A 26815-nucleotide genomic window follows, 5' to 3' on the forward strand; every position below is an offset into this window, starting at 1 on the left:
TCACACATATCCTGGGCCATGATAATATGGGCAGGTGGAGTGGGCGGGTGGCTGTGGTGGACATTCTTTGTTGCTACTGAAATTCAGTGCCCTTTCCTCCTTTTTTTTTTTTTTAATTTAATTTTATTTATTTATTTGACAGAGAGAGAGAGATCACAAGTAGGCAGAGAGGTAGGCAGAGAGAGAGGGGGAAGCAGGCTCCCTGGGATCATGACCCCAGCCGAAAGCAGAGGCTTTAACCCTCTGAGCCACCCAGGCGCCCTGCCCTTTTCTCCTTGATGGTAGATCTCCAAATGTATGAGCTTCCCTTTTGTCCAGGGAAAGTGACCCCCACCTCCCAGAGCCAGAGGGCAAAGTCTTTTCTGTAAAGATAATAAATATTTTTTTACTTTGAAGGCCAAATATGTGTGTGTGTGTGTGTGTGTGTGTGTTAACAATAATATATAAATATGGCAACAATATATAGCTACACTTCTAAAATATTGATGAATGAAATTGAAATCATGTTGCAAATAATATGGACCTCATTCCTTACTCAAAATGTTAGGCTCTGCCTTCCTTCCTACAGGCTGCTGTAACAAAATACCACAGGCTGGTATTAGAAACTGTAACAGAGTTTTCTTTCTCATAGTCTAGAGGCTGAAAGTCCAAAATAAGGCTATCAGCATGGTCAGCCAAGTGCCCTCTCTTGGGTTGTAGACTTCTTATTGTATCCTCACGTGGTGGAAGGGACCAGGGAACTCTGTGGCGTTTCTTATAAGGACACTAATCCTACTTATGAAGGCTCCACTCTCAAGGTCTAGTCGCCTCCCAAAGGCCCCACTACCTAATACCATCACATTGGGCGTTGGGGTTCCAAGATGTGAATTTAGGGGGATACAGCATTTAGGCCATAGCAGGATGTAAGTATAAATATTAATAAGAAAATCTCATGATGGGGCGCCTAGGTGGCTCAGTGGGTTAAAGCCTCTGCCTTCGGCTTGGGTTGTGATCTCAGGGTACTGGGATCAAGCCCCGCATTGGGCCCTCTGCTGGGCAGGGAGCCTGCTTCCCCACCTCTCTCTCTGCCTACCTCTCTGCCTACTTGTGATCTCTCTCTCTGTCAAATAACGAAATAAAAAAAAAAATCTTTAAAAAAAAAAAAAAGTAAGAGTAATCCTGCCTCTGGCAATGAACTCCTAGCTGTGTGCCAGCATAAATAGACACGAAGCTCATTGTAGCATTGTTCTGCAAATCCCAAACAGGAAGTGGCGTGATTGTTTATCAGTGATAGCAAAGTAAACCTTAGGTACTATTCATACGCTAGAATATCATAACAGGTAAAACAAACAAATGACAGTCACATGCAACATAGATGAGTCTTAAATATACTGTAGCCCACAAGAAAACCAGGGTAAAAATAAATAACAAAAAGAAAATAAAAGTATAATTTCATTTAGAAAATTTTGAAACTAGGAAGAACAAATCTATGTTATCTAGGGATGCAAAGATAAATAGTAAAAACTACAAGGAAAGGCAAAGTAATTAGGATTGCAGTGACCTCTGGGGAAAAGAAGGGGATTGCGAATCAGCATGGAAGAGTCTTTGGGGGCTGTCAATGTTCTATTTTTTTTTTTTTTTAACTGAAATCTAATTGACATACAAAATCCTATGCAGGTATACCTCATAGTGATTCAATATTTGTATACATTACAAAATGATTACCCTATAAAGTTATTACAGTGTCATTATTATTTGTAATGGTTTTTTATTTAAAAATTTTTTTTAAAATTTTTGTTTATGTATTTTAAATTTTTTTAAAAGATTTTATTTATTTATTTGAGAGACACAGCCAGAGAAGGAACATAAACAAGGGAAGTGGGAGAGGGAGAAAAAGGTTTCGTGCCAAGCAGGGAGCCCAGTGCGGGGCTGGATCCCAGGACCCTGGGATCATGACCCGAACAGAGGTAGACGCTTAACTACTGAGCCACCCAGGCACCCCTGTATTTTAAGTTTTTAAAAAAGGTTTTATTTATTTGACAGAGAGAGAGAGCACCAGTAGGGGAGTGGCAGGCAGAGGGAGAGGGAGAAGCAGACTTCCTGCTGAGCAGGGAGCCTGATAAGGGGCTCCATTACAGGACCCTGGGATCATGACTTGAGCTGAAGGCAGATTCTTAACTGACTGAGCCACCCGGTCGCCCCAGAATTATTGCAATATTATTAACTATATTCCCTATGCTATATATTATATTTCTTTGGCTTATGAATTTAGCTGAGAGAGGGAGAGAGAATCTTAAGCAGGGCCTACACAGAGCACAGAGCCCAGCATGGGGCTCATTCTCACCACTGCGAGGACCTGAGCTGAAATCAAGAGTTGGGCACTTAACCGACTGAGCTATCCAGGTTCTCCCAATGACTTACTTATTTTATAGCTGGAAGAGTAGGTTCTATTTCTTGACCTGGGTTGTTGTTAAAGGGGTGGTGTTTACCTCATAATTCTTTTTTTTTTATTAAAAAAATTATTGAAGTATAATTGACATACAGTGTTATGTTAGTTTCAGGTGTACAACAGATTGATTCAATACTTCTATACTTCTCTATTGCCCTCCCTTTGCTGACCTTCCAGTGTCTTCTGTGTAGTGTAATATTTAATATGACATAGACTACATATGAATAGGAGCTCTATCTGGCTTTGCTCATTACTGTAATCCCAGTGCCTAGCATGGTGCTTGGTACATAGTAAACACTCAAAAATATAAATTACTGGGGCACCCGGTGGCTCAGTAGGTTAAGCCTCTGCCTTCAGCTCAGGTCATGATCCCAGGGTCCTGGGATCGAGCCCCGCATCGGGCTCTCGTCTCGGCGGGGAGCCTGCTTCCCTCTCTCTCTCTCCCCGCCCCTCTGCCTACTTGTGATCTCTTGCTCTGTCAAATAAATAAATAAAATATTAAAATATGTATATATATATAAATATATAATATAAAATATAATATAATATAAAAGTATAAAAAAATTACTTATAACAGCTTTTAAGATGTGAGTCATCTGGGGTGCCTGGGTGGCTCAGTGGGTTAAGCCTCTGCCTTTGGCTCAGGTCATAATCTCAGGGTCCTGGGATCGAGTCCCGCATAAGGCTCGCTGCTGGGCAGAGAGCCTCCTTCTCCCTCTCTGCTGCTCCCCCTGTGCGTGCTCTCTCTCTCTGTGTCAAATAAATAAATAAAATCTTTTAAAATCATCTCTTTGAGACAGAGCACAAGCAGGGGCAAAGAGAAAGGGAGAAGCAAACTCCCTGCTGAGCAGGAAGCGGAATGTGGGACTTGATCCCAGGACCCTGAGATCATGACCTGAGTGAAAGGCAGTTGCTTAACCTACTGAGTCACCCAGGTGCTCCTAAAATAAATTTTTAAAAATTAAAAAAAATTTTAAGTAATCTCCACACCCAAAGTGGTGCTCAAATTCACAATCCTCAGATGAAAAGTCACCTGCTCTACTGACTAAGCCAGTCAGGTGACCCTGGTATTATATTGTCTTTTTTTTTTTTTTTTAAGATTTTATTTATTTATTTGACAGAGATCACAAGTAGGCAGAGAGGCAGGCAGAGAGAGAGGAGGAAGCAGGCTCCCTGCCGAGCAGAGAGCCTGATTCGGGGCTCGATCCCAGGACTCTGGGATCATGACTTGAGCCAAAGGCAGAGGCTTTAACCCACAGGTGCCCCTACACCATTTTTTAAAAAAGATTTTATTCATTTACTGGAGAGAGAGAAAGAATGAATGGGAGGGTGGAGCAGAGGGAGATGCTGACTCCCTGCTGAGCAGGGTGCCCAATGGGGTCTGGATCCCAGGACCCCCTGATCATGACCTGAGCCGAAGGCAGATGCTAAACCAAGTGAGCCACTCAGGTGCCCCAATTTTTGCACTATTTTAAAAAATTAATACTTTAGTTGTTTTCTGGTTCTAGAAGTAGTACATGCTGAAATGACTATCCTAAAATCAAGTAGTACATGCTGAAATGATTATCCCAAAATCAAGGTGGGGAGGGGAGGAGAAAGTTATGATCAGGGAGGAGTGTTATCTAAAGTGGTCACAATCTTATTCTTGATGTAGGTCTTAGTTGTACAGATTCTCTTTATACATATCATTTAAACTATATATAAAAATTGTATGTAGGGACGCCTGGGTGGCTCAGTGGGTTAAAGCCTCTGCCTTCGGCTCAGGTCATGATCCCAGGGTCCTGGGATCGAGTACTACATTGGGCTCTCTGCTCAGCCTGAAGCCTGCTTCCCCCTTTCCCTCTGCCTGTCTCTCTGCCTACATGTGATCTCTGTCTAATAAATAAATAAAATCTTTTTTAAAAAAAGCCTTTAAAAATAGTATGTACTTTTAAGCATATATATGTCACAATAAAAAGATAAAAATTGTTATAAATTTGGAAATCAAGTGTTTTGTTTTATTAAACATGAAGAGCATTGAAATATTTGTACCACCCAAACTCTGTGAATGGTAGTTTTTTAGGTGGGAGAAAAAAAAAACATTTGTTAACCTTTGTTGAACAAGCCTTTTTGCCTTTTGTTGGAAGAAACAAATTCTGAGAAGTCGCCAGCAGGTGGTGCAATGAAACAAGACTTGATCTTGGAGCCTAAAAAGCAAAGCAAGACAAAAACATGAAAAGCAGCCAACACGCCACCTAGTCATTGGAAAACATTTTTGTGAATTTCCTGCTATCTACAATCTTCCTCCAATATCTTCCATCATACAAAAGAATCTGGTACATACGGCTTCACTGGGGAACTGTCAGACTTCATTCTCCAAATGCATGGAACAAAGAAAAACATAGATGCTCGATGTTTTCTCCCTTTTGTTTCACAGAGGGCCTTCAAAATAATAGAGGAGTGGCTGGGATTCATGATATAGGGCTTTTGTGTCTGCAACAAATGAGGAGAGCAAAGGTGTCTACTAATACATTCCTCGTGGGGCGCCTGGGTGGCTCAGTGGTTAAATCCTCTGCCTTCGGCTCAGGTCATGATCTCGGGGTCCTGGGATCGTGTCCCACGTCTGGCTCTCTGCTCAGCGGGGAGCCTGCCTCCTCCTCCTCTCTCTCTCTGCCTGCCTCTCTGCCTATTTGTGATCTGTCTGTCAAATAAATAAATTAAAAAAAAATCTTAAAAAAAATACATTCCTCGTGTATTCTGCGATGGCATTTGGCTTTTGAGATGAATTAGGAAGTGTTCAGCTTCTAAACCTTTATCAAGCACTTCCTTCCACACATCTCTGGCCATTGGAGGTTGGGGAAATTTTCACTAGAGAATTCATAATAGAAAAGATAAAAAAATTTTTTTTTTTTTAAATCTGGAGACCAAACCAAAAAAGGGATCACCACGCTCATCGTCCCTTTTGTCAAGATACATTTCTTTGGGGCAAGGTGGGCATTAGGACTGACAGATGAAGATGGTGGTAATGGGCGATTGGTTACAGATGAGAAGGAAAGATCAGATAAATAATTATGCTCAGGACAATGGGAGCCAGGTTTCCCACTGTTGGAAAAGGAAGTTGAGGATATGGAAAAGGGAGAAAGCTAGAATGAACTCTGTGGAGTGGAATTGGATGTTGGTGTGAGGTTGTGGTTTTCCACATTAAAGACAGAGCTTTAGGTAAAGGTGAAATATGAGCAAATATCTATGTACACACATACATATGGTCCCTAGATCTGTCCTCGAAGACAGCTGGCAGTAGTGACATCCTGTAGTGATGAACACACATCGAGTACCTTGAACTTGGTTTCTAGATTCCATTCTCCACTAACAGGAACCAGGAATGTTTGGAGAAATGGCTCATTCCAGAGTTGGAACAGGGAAATTGTAAGATGTGCTTGGAACATTTTTTTTTTTTTAAAGATTTCATTTTTAAGTAATCTCTATACCCAGTGTGGGGCCTTGAACTCACAAACCCTAGATCAAGAGTCTCATGCTATACCAGCTGAGCCAGCCAGGCACTGCTGGAACATCTTTTTGTGTCAAAAAACCAAGGAAGTACTCATTGTGGGGACCTATTGCAAGGACCCAAAAGTCAGTTAGGGAAGGAGAGTAACTTTACAGTAGAGAAGCAGGGGAAACATTACCTTAATTAAGTGAAATAAACATCATCTCTCGTGGAACACAGTGAGGTTTTCAGACCCCCTGATGAGCTGCCGTGAGAACACAGCCTCACTTCTGTGGTGGTCCTAAACAAAGATACCCAACCTTAGTCTAATCACGAGGATGTATTAGGCAAGCCCTAACTGAGGACAATTCTACAAAATAAACGTCTTGTCCTCTTCAGAAATACCAAGAAAAGAAAGACAAAGAAATATGGAGGGAGTGTCCCAAATGAAAGGAGACTTCCAGAGGCATGGCAGCCAAACGTAGGGAGTACTTGGATCTTGCTCTAAAGGGCACTGTTGGCACATTGGAAAACTTGAATGGATCTGAGGATTAGAGGGTAGTGATATATTAGTCTTAATTTCGATGATTGTGCTTTGTCTTATTAGGAGAATGTTCTTGATTGTAGGAAGTTCTCACTTAAGTATTCAGGAGTGATGGGGCAAAGCACAGCAGCCAAATGGGTCTGAGAAGTCCGTTCTTTGTACTGTACTTGCAGCTTTTCCTTAAGTTGGAGGTTGTTAAATAAGTTAAAAGATTTGGGGGCACCTGGGTGGCTCAGTGGGTTAAGCCTCTGCCTTCTGCTCAGGTCATGATCTCAGGGTCCTGGAATTGAGTCCCACATCGGGCTCTCTGCTTGGCAGGGAGCCTGCTTCCCCCTCTCTCTGCCTGCCTCTCTGCCTACTTGTGATCTCTCTCTGTCGAATAAATAAGCAAAATCTTTAAAAAAAAAAACTTCATATGTATGTGTAATCAATTTACAGAAAGGGAGAAAATATTTGCAATTGTGTATGTGATAAGGGACTTGTATCCAGAATATATAAAGAACCCTTACAACTCAACAGTAAAGAAGGGAAATAGCCCTGGGCACCTGGGTGGGTCAGTTGGTTAAGCAACTACTTTCAGCTCAGGTCCTGGGGATCGAGTCCGCATCCCACTCCCTGCTCAGTGCGAAGCCTGCTTCTCCCTCTGTCCCTCTCCCCTCTCATGTGTGCGCACTCTCTCTCTCTCATTCTCTTTCAAATAAATAAATAAAATCTTTAAAAAAAAGGGGGGTGGTGGAAATAACCCCATTTCAAAATGAGCAAAGGATTAGAGTAGACATTTCTCCAAAAGAAGATATATGAAGGGTCAATAAACACATGAAAAGACACTCAACATTTTTAGCGGTTAGGAAAACACAAAATTAAAACCACAATGAGATACACTCCACATAGAACTGTAAGGATGGCTAAAATGAAAAACAGACAATAACCAGCGTTGACAGGGATGTGGAGAAATTGGAGCCTTCGTGCATTGCTAGTGAGGGTGTGAAATGGTGTGGCTACTTTGGAAAACAGTTTGACAGTGGCTCAAAATGTTAAACACAGGGGCACTTGGGTGGCTCGGTCAGTTAAGTGTCTAACATTGGCTCAGGTCATGATCTCAGGGTCCTGGAATCGAGCCCCAAGTCTGGTTCCCTGCTCAGCGGGAAGCTTGTTTCTCCCTCTCCCACTCCCCCTGCTTGTGTTCCCTCTCTCTCTGTCAAATAAATAAATAAACTATTTAAAAATACATAAATTAAAAAATAAAGCTTTATTTAATAAAAAGAGAAGACCCCGGGAGAGTTGATGCTATGAATCCCCTCCTGAAGGCCAGAGAAGACTGATGTCCCAGCTGAAGTGGTCAGTCAGAGTGAGAGAGGGAGAATTCTCTCCCCACCTTTTTGTTCTATTCAGACCCTCAACTGACTGGATGGGCCACCCCCACCACATTGTGGAAGACAATCTGTTTTACTCAGTCTACCAATTCAAATAATCTCTTCCAAAAACACTGTCACAGACACACCAAGAGTAACATTTAGCCAGACATCTGGGCATTGTGTGGCCTAGTCAAGTTGACATAGGAAATCAACCCTCACAATATCTCAATAAAACTATTATTAAAATATACTATTATATTAAATATTAATATTAAAACATTAATTATAAGATTCTTGTGTGTAATATTATATATTTTTAAATTATATGTTGCAATATAATGTTAAATATAAACTTATTATAAAAACAAACTATTAAAATATACTATTATATATTATATATAGGGGCAACTGGCTGGCTCAGTCAGTAGGGCGTGAGCCTCTTGAACTTAGGGGTCATGAGTTCGAGCCCCATGTTGGGCATAGAGATTACTTAAAACAAGAACAACAACAATATATATTACCCTTCAAAACTGTAACAGTCATAAAAACCAAAGAAACACTGAGTACTATCACAGAGCAGAGGAGACTATTAAAGACAGGAAGCCTAAATGCCATGTCAGGCTGAATTCTGGAACAGAGAAAGGATGTCAGTGGAAAAACTGGAAAAATCTGAATAAAGTCTGAAGTTTTGTTTATAGTAACATGCTTGCGTTAATTTCTTGTGGTTTTTTTTTCGAATTTTAAGATTTTATTTATTTTTGAGAGAGAGCATGAGCACATGCTGGGGGCCAGAGGGGCAGAGAGAGAAGCAGACTCCCCGCTAAGTGGGGAGCCCGATGCAGGACTCGATCCCACGACCCTGAGATCATGACCTGAGCCAAAGGCAGATGCTTAACGACTGAGCCACCCAGGCACCAGATTTCTTGGTTTTGATAAAGGTGTCATGGTTACGTAAATTGTCAGCATGAGGGAAAACTGGGTGAAGAGTACGTAGGAACTCTCTGTACTCTCTTTGCAGCTTTGTAAATCTAAAAGTATCCCAAAATAAAAAAAAAAAATTTTTTTAACCCAAATATATCATCAGTGCTTTCCAGTACTTACATAGTTTTGGCACTTTATCTACATTAATGGATGAATCCTCACAACAATAGTACTGATGGTAACCCTGTTTATAGAGAAGGTGAATTATGGACTCAAGGTCATGCATCTGGCACGTGGGAGGGCTGGGATTTAAACATGGGTTTTGCTGGGCCAAAGAAATCACATGCCCTTCCAGCAAGGACTTATAGCTCCAGGTAGGTCCAGTAGTGTAAATAACTGAGCAAGGACAGAAAGGGCATTTTGATACCTGAAGAGTAAACACTAAATAAATGAAATTTAATAATAATGCTTGCTGTTTACATTATATACCTGTGAACTGGGGTGCCTGGCTGGCTCAGTTGGAAGAGCAAAGCACAACTCTCAATTTCGGGGTTGCAAATTTAAGCCCCAAGTTGTGCGTAGAGATTATTTAAATAAACAAAACTTAAAAAAAAAAAAACCCATAAAAAAAAAAAAAGGGGCTTACAATTTCTATCGAACACCTGAAAAACATTTCAGAAAAAAAAAATTCATTCAATTTACATGATGGACTACTTCTGTTATACTAAATTCACCCAATCTTTTTTTCAGGTTGCAGGAATGATCGTGTACCTTTAATCAGTGTGTACACAATATATATATTTTTAAAGATTTTATTTATTTGTCAGAGAGAGCAAGAGAGCACAAGCAGGGGGAGCAGCAGGCTCCCCGCTGAGCAAGAAGCTCATTGCAGGACCGGATCCCAGGACCCTGGCAGATGCTTAACCAACTGAGCCACCCAGGCGCCCCTATACACAGTATTTTGGGCTCTACTTTTTTACTTAACACGATTTAATATACCTGTCTGGAAGCATCCATTTAGCTCCCATAGTGATCATTCTAACAGCCATACAGGATTATATGAAATAGACTACAGCTTCCTTCATCGTTTGCCTGTTGTGGGGCATTTGGGACGTTTCCAGTGCGTGGCTGATCTAAAAAGTGCTGCTATAAACATCTTTGCCCAAATTGCTTGTTAAAATCTTTGGGGACTATTTTGAGCAAGGGCATTTGTGGGAAGCAGATGAAGGAAAAGTCCCTGGAATTTTCAGTTCTCCTTGGACAGATGCTCTTTTTTTAGAATTAGCTCTTGGCATCCTGTAACGGGTAAATAACACAGCTATCGGTAGCTGGGTGATCTTGGATACGTTACTTCACCTCTCTGCAACTTGGACTCTTGCTATTTAAAATGTGGTGCTCGAACCAATGATGTTGGCTGGGAGCTTGTAGAATTACAGGATCACTGGCTCTTCCTAGCACCTACTGAATCAGAATCTGCATTTAACAAGATCTTCAGAAGGTAGTTTCTCTTCTTTCTTTCTTTTTTTTTTTTTTTTAAGATTTTATTTATTTGACAGAGATCGCAAGTAGGCAGAGAGGCAGAGAGGCAGGCGGTGGGGGTAGGGGGGAGAGAAGGCTCCCCGCCGAGCAGAGAGCCCAATGCGGGGCTCGATCCCAGAATCCTGGGATCATGAGCCGAAGGCAGAATATTTAACCCACTGAGCCACCCAGGCGCCCCAGATCTTCAGAAGGTAGTTCTTGATCACATTAAAAGCTGAAAAAACTATGCCTTAAAATATTCACCTGTCAGCACCTGGGTGGCTCAGTGGGTTAAAGCCTCTGCCTTCAGCTCAGATCATGATCCCAGGGTCCTGGGATCGAGCCCCACATCGGGCTCTCTGCTCAGCAGGGAGCCTCCTTTCCTTCCTCTCTCTCTGCCTGCCTCTCTGCCTACTTGTGATCTCTGTCTGTCAAATAAATAAATAAAAATCTTAAAAAAATATATTCACCTGTCAAACAGAGAATAGCGGTCCTTCCTCAAGACACTTGAAGACTTAGAGCACGGATGTGTATACATGAAGTATCTACGAAGAGCACCAGGCACATAGTGACCGCTATGTGTTTGCTACTTTTATGACTCTTCCCAGCTGGTTGTACAAAGTCTCAGGCTACAAGGTTCCTAAATAGAGTGCCTTAAAGAGAACAGATAGGGGAGATTTCCCCCTGGTGGGATGGGCAGGGGGTGAGGAGGATAACATACTTTCTCACCCCGAGTGATCAAAGTTCTTACGCAGAGCCAGATCCGGCCCCAGGGAGCTGACAACAGAGTCTGAACACACTTTGGGCAGGAACCGGGACAGGGTGACAGCAGCCAGGTATGAACTGAGACTTCTGGCACCCGAGCGGCTATGCAGATAGGGGTGACCAGCCCCTGCCATCTACAAAAGGGTGAATAATGCATACCAAGTCCTGATCCCACAGGGAGAACAGTACCTTAAATTTGCAGCCTGACTGCTGGCCAGCCTGCAGATAAGGTGCACCTGCCCAGATCTCCCTGGGGGGCGGGCCCAGCTTCTCCCAACACAGGCAGCCTGGGGCAGATGGACTTGGACTGAATAGCTGCCCGCAAAGGTGGAGGGACATCTTCCCAAATCCTCCGCTGGTGCCACTTTACTCATCCTTCAAGGCTCCGTGTTTCCTTTTTGATTCCACTAACCCCAATTAAGTAAGCCCACTTCTGGTTTTTTTCACCATATGAGTGGTCCATCTGGTTTTGTAATCTTCATGACATACTGTATCAGGAGTCTCAAATTCAGGTGGCTCCAAGGACTACAGTTTACATAAATACATGAAGTGTGGTCTGGGGCAAGACAGTTGAGCATGGTGGGGACTGGGGCAAGTGGCAAGCCCATTTTACTCTGTTCCAGCCCATTGCCATGCAGAGAGAGATGTGAGCCTAGTGTGATCAGATCTTCCCATTTTTCAAAAGACAGTAGAAGTTTGGATTTTAAGTGCGCCTGGCTGGCTCAGCTAGTAGAGCCTGCAACTCTTTTTTTTTTTTTTAAGATTTTCATTTATTTATTTGACAGAAAGATTGAGTGCACATACAAGCAAGGGGAGCAGCAGGCAGAGGGAGAGGGAGAAGCAGGCTCCCTGCAGAGCAGGAAGCCCGATGTGGGGCTCGATCCCAGGACCCTGGGATCATGACCTGAGCCAAAGGCAGACGCTTACTGACTGAGCCACCCAGGCAACCCGAGCCTGCAACTCTTGATCATGGGGTTGTGAAGTTCAAGCCCCAAGTTGGGTGTAGAGATTACTTAAAAAAAAAAAAATGAGGGGCGCCTGGGTGGCTCAGTGGGTTAAGCCGCTGCCTTCAGCTCAGGTCATGGTCTCGGGGTCCTGGGATCGAGCCCTGAATTGGGCTCTCTGCTTGGCAGGGAACCTGCTAACCCCCGCCCCCTGCCTGCCTCTCTGCCTACTTGTGATCTCTCTCTGTCAAATAAATAAATAAGTAAATCTGAAAAAAAAAGAAAGTTTGGATTTTAATGTGAAATTGTCCTTTTTGTAATTAAAAGACTTACATAAATGTTTATAGTGGCTTTATTCATAATCCGCTCAAATTGGAAACAACCCAAAGTTCCCTCAACCGGTGAATGGATAAAGAATGGAGAAGCAAATTGATCACACGAGATATACTCAGCAGAAGAAAAAAAGAAATGAACTATTGATGCGCACGGATCCCAAATGCATTATGCTGACTTCTGCTTCTAGCCAAGATACCGTAACATGGACCAGACTTACCTTCTCAACTGAAACAACCACAAAATGGGGAAAAACACGTGACATTATGTTTTTCATTCAAGACACTGGACATCAGTCAACAGAGGATGTGGTCACTGGGAAACAGGAAACAAATTGTAGGAGTTACTCTACCATTGTCCCACTTATTGTCTTGAGAGTTTCTAGGCGATGGTGCAGGGAGGGGGATCCCAGGTGAAGCCTGGGAGACCCCCAGAGTTGAGACGATAGAGCTGAGAGCCCAGGGGGTGCAAGGAAGTTAGAATTGTAAAGAAGAAACAGCTGCACACAGAGACTCCAGGGGCCCACCAAACCCCCTCCAGCAGTCAGCGGAGCACTGGTATGCATGTATGCAAGGACAGCCACCTGAGGCCAAGGAAGGAACCACCTAAAATGATTAGAAGTAAGAGTGTATAGCCCTCACACTGGTCCAGGAATAGTGCCTCATCCCAACAGCCAGACTGGAAAACTTCATGGTGTACTGACCTTGCCTCATGTAGTGGGGAAAAAATCAGCTCTCGAATGAGCCCTGTTTTAGTCCCAGATAAATGCTAAAAGCAAGATCGGAAAGGATAAAATTGTTTCCAAGTAACTGCGTCTAATGTAAAGCTTAAGGATATTTTTAGGGAAACTGAAATACAAAAGAAGGAGAGGGAGGGAAGACGGGAGGAAGAGAAGAAAAAGGGGTAGAGGAAGGGAATCAATCAACAAGGTAAAATTCACAATGCCTGGCATCCAATCTGCAATAATGAGGCATGAAAACACACCTTAATTCACTTTTATTGAAAGGTATTGTTAGGAGTTGAACTGTATCTCCCAAAGATATATATATATTTTAAAGATTTTATTTACTTATTTGCAGAGAGAGAGAGCACAGGCTGGCAGAGTGGCAAACAGAGGGAGAGGGAAAAGCAGGCTACCTGCTGAGCAGTGAGCTGGACATGGGGCTCCATCCGGGGACCCTGGGACCACGACCCAGCTGCTTAACTGACCAAGCTACCTAGGCATCCCTCCCAAAGATATGTTGAAGTTCCAACCTCCAGGGATGACAATCATAATTCAAAGTCGGTCATTAATTAACTGGGGATCTTGAGTAAGTCATGCTTTCTTCAGGCACCAGTTAAGACTTCTGAATGTCGGGGAGCCTGGGTGGCTCAGTGGGTTAAAGCCTCTGCCTTTGGCTCAGGTCATGGTCTCAGGGTCCTGGGATCGAGCCCTGAATCGGGCTCTCTGCTTGGCAGCGAGCCTGCTTCCCCCTCTTTCTCTGCCTGCCTCTCTGCCTACTTGTGATCTCTCTCTCTGTGTCAAATAAATAAACTCTTAAAAAAAAAAAAAAAGACTTCTGAATGTTTCTCTGTGTGCTTATGTGTATATTCCCCATTCAGAGTTTTTAGAGTGGTTTATGAACCCCAAAAGTTGAGAACCTTTGCACTAGATGGTCTTTCATGTTTATTCCTTCAACAAATATTAACAACCTACTATGTGCCAAGCTCAGGGGACACAATGATGACCAAGACAGAGACAAGATCCCTGAGATCTCATGCTGATTCTATACCCACGGATTCGCACAACCAATATGGAGACAAACACTTCAAGCAACGGTAACTTATATGAAGGAAATAAGACAGGTGACAGATAAGTGACTGGGAGGAGGCACGAAGCTCTGACTATTCAGGAAAGGTCTTTTTTTCAGAGGTGTTGTTACCATTTGAATCGTGTCCCCCAGAAAGATATGTTGAAGTTCTACGACCCATTACCTCAGAAGGTTGTCCTTATTTAGAATCAGGGTCTTTGCAGATGTAATTAGTTCAACTTAGATGAAGTCATGCTGGAGTGGGTGGACCCTTAAATCCAGTAAGATTGGTGTCCTTATAAGAGGAGAGGACACAGAGACAAGCACACAGGGAAGAAGGCCATGTAACAACAGAGGCAGAGACTGGAGGGATGAAGCTGCATGCCAAGGAATGATAAGGACTGAGGGCCACCACAAGCTAGGAAGAAGCAAGGAAAGATTTTACCCAGGCTTGGAGCTTGTGTTTGCTGACACTTTGATTTCACACTCCTAGCCTCCAGAATTGTGAGACAGAATACACTTATATTGTTTAAGCCACTCAGTTTGTGGTTAAGGCACTCCTAGCATTTTTTCTTCTCTTCCTACTCCCCTTCCCCCTCCCCTGCCCCCTCCTCTTCCTTTGTTTTTTGTTTAGTAGTCTCCGCGTCCTGTGGGGAGCTTGAACTCAGGACTCTGATCAAGAGTTGCACGCTCTACCCACTGAGCCAGGCAGGTTCCCCAGCAGCCCCAGGAAATTAACACAGGTGTCGTTGGAACTAAGAATTGAATGATGAGGAAAAGGCAACCATAAGATTTGGAGGGAATGTCTCCTGAAGGGTAAGAAGAGAAAAAGAAACCGTGTCTGCGAAGTGCTGATCCAGGGGAGTGAGATAGGAGATGTGACTGCGAAGCTAGGCAGGGTTAGATCTTGGAGGTCCATGCGGGGAAATGAGGCAATGGTGTCGCATGAGCGACAGACACAGCTGTCAAGAGAGTCACGCAGAATCTTAGGGGCCAGGAGTCTTGGTTGCAGTTAAGTAATGACAGGGGAGACGACGGGTCCCTCTTTGAGCTTCCCCGCCCTGCCTGGCGACCTTGCTGGATGGTCAATGTCAGTTCTAGCATTCGCGGCCGTTGGCTTCGACTCTGGTCAGGCAATGCCAAGGGGTGGTGAGCTTTTACCTCCCCCGAATCTTCCTTACGACTCCAGACATCCCAAATAAACACAATCTAAGTAAGATAAGCTCTGCAAATGCAGCCTGTGGACAAGCTCCCCAGCCTCTTAGGAGAGACTGGAAGCGCAGAAGAATTCTCACGGGGGCGGCAACAGACCCCGCCAAGCCGCGCCAAACTACAGCGTCCCCCCATCCGGCGCGCGGGCGCGCGGGGGCGGAGCTGGGGAGGTGCGTGCGCATGCGCGAGGCCCTGCCTCCCGGCGAGGGGGTGGGGCGGCCGCTGGGGCGGGGGCTGTGACGTCAGGTGCGCGCGTGGCTCCGGCTGCGCAGGAACAGCTGGTGCCTCCGAAGGCGGCCCGCGGGCGGACGCGCTCCGGTGCTGGTGGCCGCCCGCGCCACGCTGCGGGAGCTGACGCCGCCGCCGCTGCCGCCGCCTCGCACCGCCGCACCATGTCCGGCCAGCTGGAGCGTTGCGAGCGCGAGTGGCATGAGCTGGAGGGAGAATTTCAGGAATTGCAGGTAGGGCCGGGCCACCTGGTCGCGCAACTCTGCTACCTGCGGTGCGGTGCCTTCCCCTTCCTGCCAACCCAGCCGGGGCGGTGGGGACCATCAGGGTCCAGAGGGCTGCCCCTGGCTGGGCACTGGGGACTGGTGGTCCGCGTGGGCCAGCACCCTCCTATCTCCCAGCACTTCAGTTCTTCATCCACTTGGGGCGCCCGGTGGAAGCTCCCCATTACTCCGCCTTCGCACCGACTCTGCTCCGCGCATCTCCTTCTCTGCAGAAAGTTGGTCTGTGGCCTCTGAGGGGAACTTCCAGGTTTGTCATGTGGGGGAGGCCTGAGGGGACATATATGTGCTGGGACTCAGAACAGCCCAGCCCCCACCTCCGCGGGGGTCTCTCCTAACCGCACCCCTGTCCACCTGCTTTTGGCCGCTCAACTTCTGTATTTTGGTGGAGCAGCGCTCTCTTCTGCAACTACATTTTGAGAAATGTGCTTGGGAGCCGTTCACCTTGAACCCCTAGGCTTTGCTCGGGGATTAGAGACCCCTGTTATGTGTCTTTGGGACTCTGGTGTCTGTGCCCTCCTCTGTGCTGCTACTGCAGGCTGAGTTTGGCGTTGTGGATGGCATCTGTCACTTCTGACAGCTGCGTTGCCTCCCTCCGTGATAGAGGCTGCTCTCCGCTCTCACCCATCTGGCCCAGAACCTTATACGGAGTAGGGAGAGGGCAGATGTAAGAGAGGCCTCTTGAGAAAATGGCATTGCCCCTGTGGGGTCCTGGCAGGAAAAGCTGTCCCTGAAAGGAGGTTCACACAGGTCTCAGCTACCGACTCAGGTGGCTAGAGACATCTCACACATGAAACCTTGGGGTTGGCCAAGAGGGACTCCTGGACCGGTTTTGGAGATGGGGCTTTTTCCTCTGAAGCTACTAGATTGTGCCTGTTTTCTCTGAAGTTGGGCTCTGTTTGCCCGAAACCATACTGCACAGCTCTGCCCCACTTCTTCCTGTCCCTGGCTGGAGCCATGACATTTTCCTTGTCCATGTAGCTCTCATCTCCAGTTGACTGTCCTTTTACAGGGTCCAGAGAAGGGGAGAGGAGATTGTCTGTGATGGGTCTTCTGGACCTGAGGCAGTAGGCCCTGATGTTTAAAGAGGGGGTTGCTGCAGAGACGGAGCAGGAAGATGGGGGCGAGGGGTCTGTTTTAGGCATGAGCAGAGAATAAAGTATCCAGAACCGATATGCCTTTCTTGGCCTGTGCGGCATGTGTGGGTTGGTGCCCTCTCCTTCACGTCTGGGGCTTGGGGCCCACCCAGTTCTCAGGGGACCCGTCTGGCTCTAGTCCCGTCGAGAAGATTCAGCTGCTTCCTAACACTTTGTCCTACTGGGCTCTTGGGTCACATTCAGCTGTGAAGCCATGAAGGGATGTTAGGGTCGGGAGTGGGAGAAGAGTTTTACCTTGTGGGGCTTTCGTTCCTGAATTCCTTTCCCTTGCCCTGCCTTACACTAAGAGGAGGAGTTGTCTTAACACTTCAGAGCAATGCAATTAATGCAATCAACAGCAATTAGCTAGCTAGTCTTGGCAGGCAGAGCTCGCAAAGGAGACATTGGATTTGTTGTTGTGTTCTTACTTGGTTCAGGTATGTGAGAGACAGAGAGGAATTGGGAATTCTGGGTTTTGTCTCCTGGTGCACAGCGAGGGCTGGAGGACAGCTGACTGTGGAGAAACTGAGGCGTCCGTTACTCAGTTCTTCAGCAGTAGGGGAACTGGAATGGACTGGGCCTATGGGGAGGAGGGACTCTGCTGGCCTCAGGGTTTAGTGGACAACTCCTGGGTCAGAGGACAGTGATGGATGGAAGGCCACAGAGTCCCCCGTGTGTCAAGGTCATAGACATTGTCTGTATCTTCATAGATGAGGAAACTAAAACTTGAGAATCTAATTCACTCAACTGGGGTCACACAGCTCTTGAGAGGTAAAGCTGCCATTAGAACTTAGTAGTCTGAATGCTTATTTTGGATGTCTGTCATTGTGCTGGTAGGTCCCACTCTCTCTTCTCACTTCCATAATAAATATGAGAGCTTTGAACTCCTGAGATGAAAGTTTCTGGGATATGTGTATAATAAGTAGGGTATACGTTGTCATTGGGTATGTGTTGGACAGACTTTCAGATATGAGACATTTATTGGGGAGCAAGGAGGTCACAACAGGTAGGCAGGTGAACAAATTGGAACTAAAAGGAAGGATTAATTTTTTTTTTTACCAGAAAATTCCTGTGTATCTTAATTTTCCTCTATCTGCCTCTGAATCTGGGATTTGTGGGTTTCATGTTTGTATCTCTCTGATTCTTTCTTGGGGTCATAGCTGATGTCTGTGTTTCACCTCTTCTTCCCTTTTTCAAATGAATAGAGGAAAGAGGAAACCTAATTATCAGACCACAGAGGATTCAAAATGTCTTTGGAATCCCCTCACCTCAAAAGTCATACTCTCTGGGACTTTCTAGAGGAAAGGATCTGTTCTCTTTTGACTGATTTATACCTGCCAGGGCCTCACTAGACTCAGGGGCAAGGTCAAGTGGCTATGGGAACTTTGGTTTTGGCTGGCTGGGGTTTCATCCATGCTGGTGAATTGAGCATCAGTCTGAGACCAGCACATGTTTGGCCCTGTGGCTTGTGGTGTGACCACAGAAGGTCACTTACAGACACTGTGGCAGGTGATTTAATAAGCATTTCCTGATTTGCATCACTGGAAACTTGACCCCATCCCTCCCCATCCAGGAAGGAGGTGGCCCGAAGAGGCTGTTCCCTAAATCTGACCTTACAGAAATGCAGGGACCTGGTAGGCCACTGTAAAGATTTTGGCTTTTTCTGCCAATGAAACGGGCATCTCTCTGGCTGCTGTGTATACAGTAGACATGAGAGGGACAGGGTAGAAGCAAGAAGGTCAGTATTATTTTATGAAAACCTTATGAAAGAGATCCTGTTATCCCATTTTACAGAGGGAAAATCATATACCCAAAGTCACATGTCTTGTAAGTACTGGAGTTAGGATTCAAACCCAGGCTGTTGAATGTCAGGGTCTATACTCTTAACCACTGCTTAAAGCAGGTCTGTGCCCTGGGCACACTTTTGTAGGCTTTTCTCTTCCATCTTGCATTGCCTTACGGGATTCTTTCTTTAGAAGTGCTTTGTGCAGAAAGCCCCTGGACAGGGAGTCACAGTTCCTGGGTTTAGGCCTGAGGCCTGTGCCTGTCTAGTATCTGACCTTCAGCAAGCCATCACTCTGAGCTTCTGAGTTTCTTTATCTACAAAACAAAGACTGACAATAATAATGGTAAGAGCTAACTGTAGGGTACATGGATTCTTCCATTTAATCTAAATGACCAACCCTGCTTTAGACTGAGGCTAAGAGATATTAACTAACTTGAAAGTCATGGAATTTTGGAATTTGAACCCAGGTCTGCTGTGTATGTCAGATATTTGGGGGTTTCCTAACACTGTGGGCTCCCAAAGTATCTTGAGACCCTTGGCACTACAAAGAAGCTTCTGAACTTGTGGGGTCTCATTTCATTCATGCCCTACTTTATATATACTCTCTCTATATATATAATGTATATGTAGTAAAGCACTGAACTATAGATATATATATTTATATAGATGCATATGTATGATACATTAGTCAGGATTCTTAGTTGCAAGTGACAGAAACCCCGTTCAGCTGGCTTTAAGCCAAAAAAGGAATTTATTGGCTCATATATTGGGAAGTCCAGTGACAAATGGCTTCAGGCCAGGCTAGGTCCAGGGGCTCCAATGATGTCTCTGTGTGTGTGTCTCTCTGTTTCTTCTTCTTCTTCTTCTTTTTTTTTTTAGATTTTATTTATTTATTTATTTTAGAGAGAGATGCGTGTGCATTCGCAAGTGTGGGGAGGAACAGAGGAAGAGGGACAAGCAGACTCCATACTGAGGGCACAGCCCGAGGTGGGGCTCGATCCCACAACCCTGAGATCGTGACCCTAACCGAAACAAAGGGTTGGATGCATAACCAAATAGCCACCCAGGCACCCCCTCTCTGTATCTTCTGTATCAGCCTTATTCTCAGGCAGTCTCTCATGTTGTGGCAAAGAGGTGCACTGGCCACCCCAGGCTGACATCTCCCAACTCAGCAAATCTGACTAAAACAGAGCGACTTTTCCTTGGTAATTCCCACAGGAGTCCCACACAAACCATATGAAAGAAGAATGAGGGAGATCCAGATAGACCTATAAAGGAAAATGAAAATGCTGGTAGTAAGAATAGAGAGAGGGATGCTGGATAGGCATCTTTTGGGGGGGGGGTCATAGAAGTAGTTTATGTCTGTCATTCCCAGACTGCGTCAAGGCACCCCCGAGGAACTGCATTAAGCTCCCAGGGACACCATGGGATATTTTCAGTTTTCAAGGGAAACACAGTGACATCTGTCCTACACCGCTTAAACTGCTAACTTGGAGTAGTTCACGCTTACACGTTAGGTCACATTCTTTCTGATGATGGCATGTCTTTTTAAAGTTAGGTTTTTAGTGATCTGTGATTAAAATCAAGTACTGTGTATGGGGTGCCTGGGCGGCTCAGTGGGTTAAGCCTCTGCCTTTGGCTCAGGTCATGATCTTGGGTTCCTGGAATCGAGTTCCGCATCGGGCTCTCTGCTCATCAGGGAGCCTGCTTCCCCAGCTCTGTCTCTGCCTACTTGTGATCTTTGTCAAATAAATAAATAAAATCTTTTTTTAAAAAAATCAAGTGAAAATCCGTGTGAAAAAAGAAAGGAGGGTGACGGTGTCCAATCTGATTCCATGGTCTGAGAATTTGTGCCGAGCCCAATAGCCTCATACATTCCATTAGTAAGTAATTTTGGTTATTTCAGAGTGAGATAAAAATGTTTCTGCCCATTTCTGCATATTCTCCCCCCCCCCCCGCAAAAGGCTACTAAGTTGTTAGGACATAAATACTTTTCAATTATTTGGCCTGGAGACTGTGGGAAGTGTACTGAGACCCAAAGGGCATGGTGAACCAGCAAAGTTTGTGAACCTTTGTTGTATGTCCTGATTGCGGTGGTGTTTACACAATTGTATATATTTGCCAGAATTCCTTTAGTTGTACACCTGAAAATTGATGCACTGGTATGTATATTATACCTTAATAAAACTGATTTAAAAACAAATAAACCAGTATATGGCCTGTTACATAAAACTCATCTCGTGACCCCTTCACTGCTGAGGAAACTACAAAGAGCTTATATGACTTACCTAAGAAGCGACAACTCTGGGATGAAGAGTTAGGTTATCTGCCTCCCAAATGTCGGACACCGCTGTCTAATACCCACACTTACCGCTCCTGTAACAGACATCACCAATCAATCCTGGCCCATGACTCAGAGTTCTTTCCAATACAGAACTGATGCCATTTTGGTGAAGTCAACTTGCCGTCCTTAGTGGTGTTTTCATGGTGATGAGTCTTAGCGAAGGGTACTCAGCATCCAGAAATCTTCATTTGAACTTGATTCCTTGGAAAGAGAACTATATAAATGTAATCTCTCAAAAACTTCTGATAGAAGCACAGCTATCAGACAGCACATTTTGCTGGTGGCCATGCCTCTGTTGCAGCCTACCGGGTTGCCCACCAACTTTGCAATGCTTCTGGGCCGAACCCCATCTGAAAATGCCGTGAGATTCCATTGCTGGCAATTCTTGTGGTAAATGTGGACTCAGGTTCTGGATCTTATGATGTAGCCAAGTTGTGTTAAGCAGGCATTTCCAGATGTTCCACAGCCGTGCTGAGACTTGGCGTCATTAACCTCATCTTCCCACCGGGGCAGAGCTTGGGGCCTCAGAGAACAGGAGAGGCAGCAGATTGCCTAAGCCTCCAACAGAAACCTGCTTGTTTGTGTCTTCTGTGCATGGTGTAGAAGGACGGTAATTAGCTGTTTGGGAAAGGAGGTATCGGCATCCCAGCTCGCAGAGCCAATGTTAGCGCTTCTCTCTCTCCCTCTCTTTTGATCCATCCTACATGTTTAGTTAGAAGTAATACATATCTGCAAAGTTAAATATTCAAGTGGAGATGTTCAGGAACTTTCAGAACACTTGTTTTTAACAGCTAAATACTGGAAACCTAATGTTCTTCCGAATGGATAATTCCACTGAGCACCCTTAGAGTGAGGTATGATGAGCAGAATGAGTAAACTAGAGCTACATGTGTCAACCTGGATAAATGTTTTTAAAAGAAGAGCAACATTGAGTGGAAAGTTGCAGAGACGTATACACAGCATGACATGTATGATAAAGTTAAACACATTCTAACCGATACCATGTATTGCTTGCTGATACATGTTTATGGAGTACAAGGGAGTGATATGGGCCAGATTCAGTATAGTGGAGATCAGGCAGGGCCCTGATGAGAAGCAAATGACTCTTCCAGAAGGATCTCACTCAAAGGAGTTTTTTTGTTTTTGTTTTTTTTAATTTTAGATTTTTAAATTTATTTATTTGACAGAGAGAGAGCCAGCAAGAGAGGGAACACAAGCAGGGGGAGTGGGAGAGAGAGAAGCAGGCTTCCCACCGAGCAGGGAGCCTGATGTGGGGCTCGATCCTAGGACTCTGGGATCCTGACTTGAGCCGAAGGCAGACGCTTAACAACTGAGCCACCCAGGCACCCCTCAAAGGAGTTTAAAGGAGGGACTATTTATAGAAATGTGGCAGTTTAAGGGTGAGGCCTCTAGAGCTGGGGCCAGTCCTGTTCCTAAAAGGGCAGAGGGAGGGGGACATAACCAGAGTTTGGCCAAAGCTTGTTGCTGGGGAAGGAGAGCTGCAGGACAGCACTGCAGTGGTTGAAGGCTGCAGCAAACCAGAGGAGGCAGGAGAAACAAATACCCCAGCTTCTCTCTCTTCCTGCTGTGCATCCCGTGGGCCAATCTCAAGTGGGAGGCAGGGTAACGGCATCCAGGAGATGCTGTCCATAGGGGTCAGCCTCCTCGGGTAGAGGGAAAGAATTGATCTGGGGCGAACATGGGGGCAGAAATAACCAGCAAATGGTTTCCCCTTTTTGGGGGCAGAGGATAGAAATGCCATCTCAAAAGAATGCTTAGGGAGCCTTTAACTCTCTGTGCACTACTATTATTTGTTAAACTGAGAGGATATGGGTGCTGATGTTTATTTTCTATCAATTTTATGATTTTCTTTTTTGTATGCCTGGAATATTTCATAATACAATGAGCAGGAGGCCAAAAAGTAACCCAACAGTACCAAAATGCTAATAAAGAAAAACAGCTCTGGGGTGCCTGGCTGGCTCAGTTGGAAGAGCCTGTGACTCTTGATCTCGGGTCACGAGTTCGAGCCCCATGTTGGGTGCAGAGATTACTTAAATAAATAAAACTGAAAGAAAAGGGGGCGCCTGGGTGGCTCAGTCGGTTGAGCCTCTGCCTTTGGCTTGGGTTGTGATCTCGGGGTCCTGGGGTCGGGCCCCGCGTCGGGCTCTCTGCTAAGTGGGGAGCCTGCTTCCTCCTCTCTCTCTGCCTGCCTCTCTGCCTACTTGTGATCTCTCTCTCTCTCTGTCAAACAAATAAATAAAATATTAAAATAAAAACTGAAAGAAAAGAAAAAAGAAAGGCAGTTCTATAGGTTCACTGTCATTTACATGTGATTATGACCATGTAGATATTATTTACTGCAGAGTCGAGTAGTGAACTATGCTTTTTTTCTCTTTTGGAGATTTTAACTAAATTTATATAGTCAGCATTTAATTCTTTACTGGGAGTGCTTATAATTATCCTTTTTTTTTTTTTTTAACTGCTTAAAGCTTCTTCCTTAGATATTCTGTCAAGTGTGTTTCTTTTCTTTGGCCTTGAGCTAGACAAGTTAGGGGCTGGGGGCTTTGCTTTGTGCTCCCGAATGGAGTTTTTTCTTTCTTTCTTTTGCAGCTGCTTGTCTACTTTGGTGCCCCCAGCAGTAGGGTTATTTTTAGAGGTAGCAACTTGATGTGGGAGTCAATCACATTTAATAAGCTGGTACTCCCTGCACCGTGTGCAGAGAGCGGACTCCCAGTGTTTGGTGTTTCCCGTGTTCCAATCCTCTGCTGCCAAGTGTAGAAATTAAAATAGTGGTTTGGCACTTTGTCATTTTCTTTAAAAGTTAAACGTACATTTACCATATGACCAGCAATTCCATTCCTAGGTATCTACACAAGAGAAATGAAAATATGTCTACACAAAGATTTGTACATGTTCATGGAAGTATTATTTATAATAGCCAAAAGGTGGAAATAATTGGAATGCCTGATAACAGGTGAATGGATTAACAAAGTGTGATGCGTCTATACTAAATTTTTATTGTTAAGTAGCAATAAGAACAGAGTAATACATGCTTCCCCCCTACTATCCGAAAGTACCACCTTCCGGTGAAACCTTTCATAAGCCAAAATGGCGTAAAGCAAAGAGTATCCCCTGCTTCCCGAAAGTTCGAGTTACACCACTGCTTTTTTGAAAGACCTCCATTAGTACCTGTTTTTGCTAACCAAAAGAGATCCAAGGAGGATTCTCACTCCTATAAAAAAAGCCATTGCTCTACTAACGGCGGTCTTTCGTAAAAGCAAAATGGCCTAACGTGAACTTTCAGAAAGCGGGGACACTTGTGTATGCTACAACATGAATAAACCTCAAAAACAGGAGTGTTTTTGCTGAGTGAAAGAAGCCAGACCCCACACACAAACTGTATGACTCCATTTATGTGAGCTATTCAGAAAAGACAAATCGGTAGAGACAGAAGGTAGGGTAGGGGTTGCCAGGGGCCGGAGGGAGGGGAGCAGAGGGAGGAGTGAGCACTGTCATAGACGTGAGGGATCTTACTGGGTGGTGTAATGTCCTAAAATGATGTGGTAATAGTTGGATAACTTGGCAAATATATACACATCACTGAATTGTACACATAAAATGAGTGAAGTAGGGGCACCTGGGTGGCTCAGTGGGTTAAAGCCTCTGCCTTCAGCTCAGGTCATGATCCCGGGGTCCTGGGATTGAGCCCCACTTCGGGCTCGCTGCTCAGCAGGGAGCCTGCTTCTCCCTCTCCCTGCCTGCCTCTCTGCCTACTTGTGATCTCTGTCTGTCAAATAAATAAATAAAATCTTTTTAAAAAATGAGTGAATTACACAGAAAATATATGTGAATTACACCTCAAAATTGTTAAAAAATGATGGCTAAGGTTTTTGGTTTGTAGAAAAAACACCCAATTTGACTGTTCAAAGATCTACATTTTTAGGTGTCTGCTTAGTTACTGGCTTGATGAAGGATTCGTTTGATGAGGCTCCAAGTCCTTGTTTTTGGTGTCTTTAGGATGATAGCACCCAGGGCCAGAGTTTGGTAATAATGAGTTCAAGATTTGTGGCTTCTCTTCTTTGTGCGGCTGTCTTTGCCTAGAAGGAGAACTCTGTGCTTTGGCATTTTAATCTAGATTCTGACACTTGCCTCTGAAATAAAGACATTCAATTCAAACTGGCAAAGCCAAACAGAACAAAACAGCATTTCTTTGTTGATGTAGTTGGGAAGTCAGAGGCGTACCAGCTGCAGGTATGAGTTGATCCAGGGTCTCAAATGGAGCCATCCGGGCTCAGCCTTCATCTGCCCCTCTGCTCCGTTTTCCCATCATTTGGATTCACGTTCAAGCAAGACAGCTCTATTAGCTCTGGGCTCACATGAACTCTTCCTCCTTCAGACTAGTGGAAAAAGAGCTGCTCTTTTAAAGCAGTTCTGGTAAAAGCTCCCCCCTCCCCACCCCGCCCCAGCTGAGATTTGTGGGTTTTGAATGCCTGTCCCTGAATCAGCCAGTTGGGTCCTGAGGCTGATATTCTGATTGGCTAGGCCTGGGTCACATGCCCTGGAACCTGGGGCAAGTTCAACCCCATTCCTAGCCAGATTTCAGTAACTGAGTATGGGGAGGGCTGGGTTTCCAAAGAAACGGTGGAGACATTAACCAGAAGGGGAAGAGCTGCCTAGTTGGCAGAAACAGTAGAAGGCTTCCATATGGTGACCAATTCCATTTGAGGCTACAGGTTCAAGGCCGACTGGATGAAAGCCAGGGCTGGATTGCTGCGGTGTGGCTCTTCCTGCTCCTGGAAGAAGCATTTCAAAACATAGGTCTGAGGGTCTTCTGGAGACATGCTCATGTGCAGAGGATAGCTGGGGATTCCGAGGGCGGACAAGAATTGTATTCCCCACCCACCCTCCCAGAACCACCCCATGGACAGTGCATTAAGAGACAGCAGTTGAGGAGGACTGGGTGGCTTAGTTGTTCAGCGTCTGCCTTTGGCTCGGGTCATGATCCTGGCGTCCTGAGATCGAGCCCTGCATTGGGCTCTCCCTGCTCTGTGGGAAGCCTGCTTCTCCCTCTCCCACTCCCCCTGCTTGTGTTCCCTTTCTTGCTGTGACTCTCTGTCAAATAAATAAATAAATCTTTTAAAAAAGAGAGAGAGAGAGAGCTGTTGTAAAATGGTGCAGCTGCTATGGAAAATGGTATGGTGGTTCCTAAAAAAAATATTAAATGTGGAATTACTATTTGATGTAGCAATCCACTTCTGGTTATATACCCAAGAGAACTGAGAGCAGGGACTCCAAACAGGTACTTATACACCCAAATGTTCATACTAACATTATTCACAACAGCCAAGATACAGAAGCAGCCCAAATGTCCATCGAATGATGAATGGATAAAGAAGGTGTGGTGTGTGTATATATATATATGTAATGGAATATGATTCAGCCATAAAAGAGAATGAAATCTTGCCATGTGGAGCAACATAGATGGAGCTAGAGGGTATTATGCTAAGTGAAATAAGTCAGAGAAAGACAAATACCATGTGATTTCACTCATATGTGGAATTTAAGAAACAAAACAAGCAAAGGGGGAAAAAAGAGGCAAATCAAGAAACAAACTTAATTATAGAGAACAAACTGATCATTACCAGAGGAGAAGGGAGTGGGGAGATGAGTTAAATAGGTGATGGCAATTAAGGAGGGCACTTGAGATGAGCTTCGGGTGATGTATGGAAGGGTTGAATCACTATATTGTACACCTGAAACTAAT

At 44.8% G+C, this 26815-nt stretch overlaps 1 protein-coding gene across 1 annotated transcript in view; it reads left to right on the forward strand.

Moving 5' to 3' along the window:
* Positions 1–15529: 15529 nt before the first annotated feature.
* The window catches only part of TMEM120B (transmembrane protein 120B), a 41333-nt gene continuing 30047 nt past the window's right edge, over positions 15530–26815 (forward strand). Inside the window, exon 1 of the mRNA XM_032876347.1 lies at positions 15530–15737. Coding sequence (XP_032732238.1) covers positions 15669–15737 — 69 coding nt within the window. The 5' untranslated portion in view covers positions 15530–15668. The remainder of the gene's footprint in view (positions 15738–26815) is intronic.

Source organism: Lontra canadensis, unplaced genomic scaffold, assembly GCF_010015895.1.
Source record: "Lontra canadensis isolate GAN:19392208 unplaced genomic scaffold, GSC_riverotter_1.0 scaffold58, whole genome shotgun sequence".
In the NCBI taxonomy this organism is placed as follows: Eukaryota; Metazoa; Chordata; class Mammalia; order Carnivora; family Mustelidae; genus Lontra; species Lontra canadensis.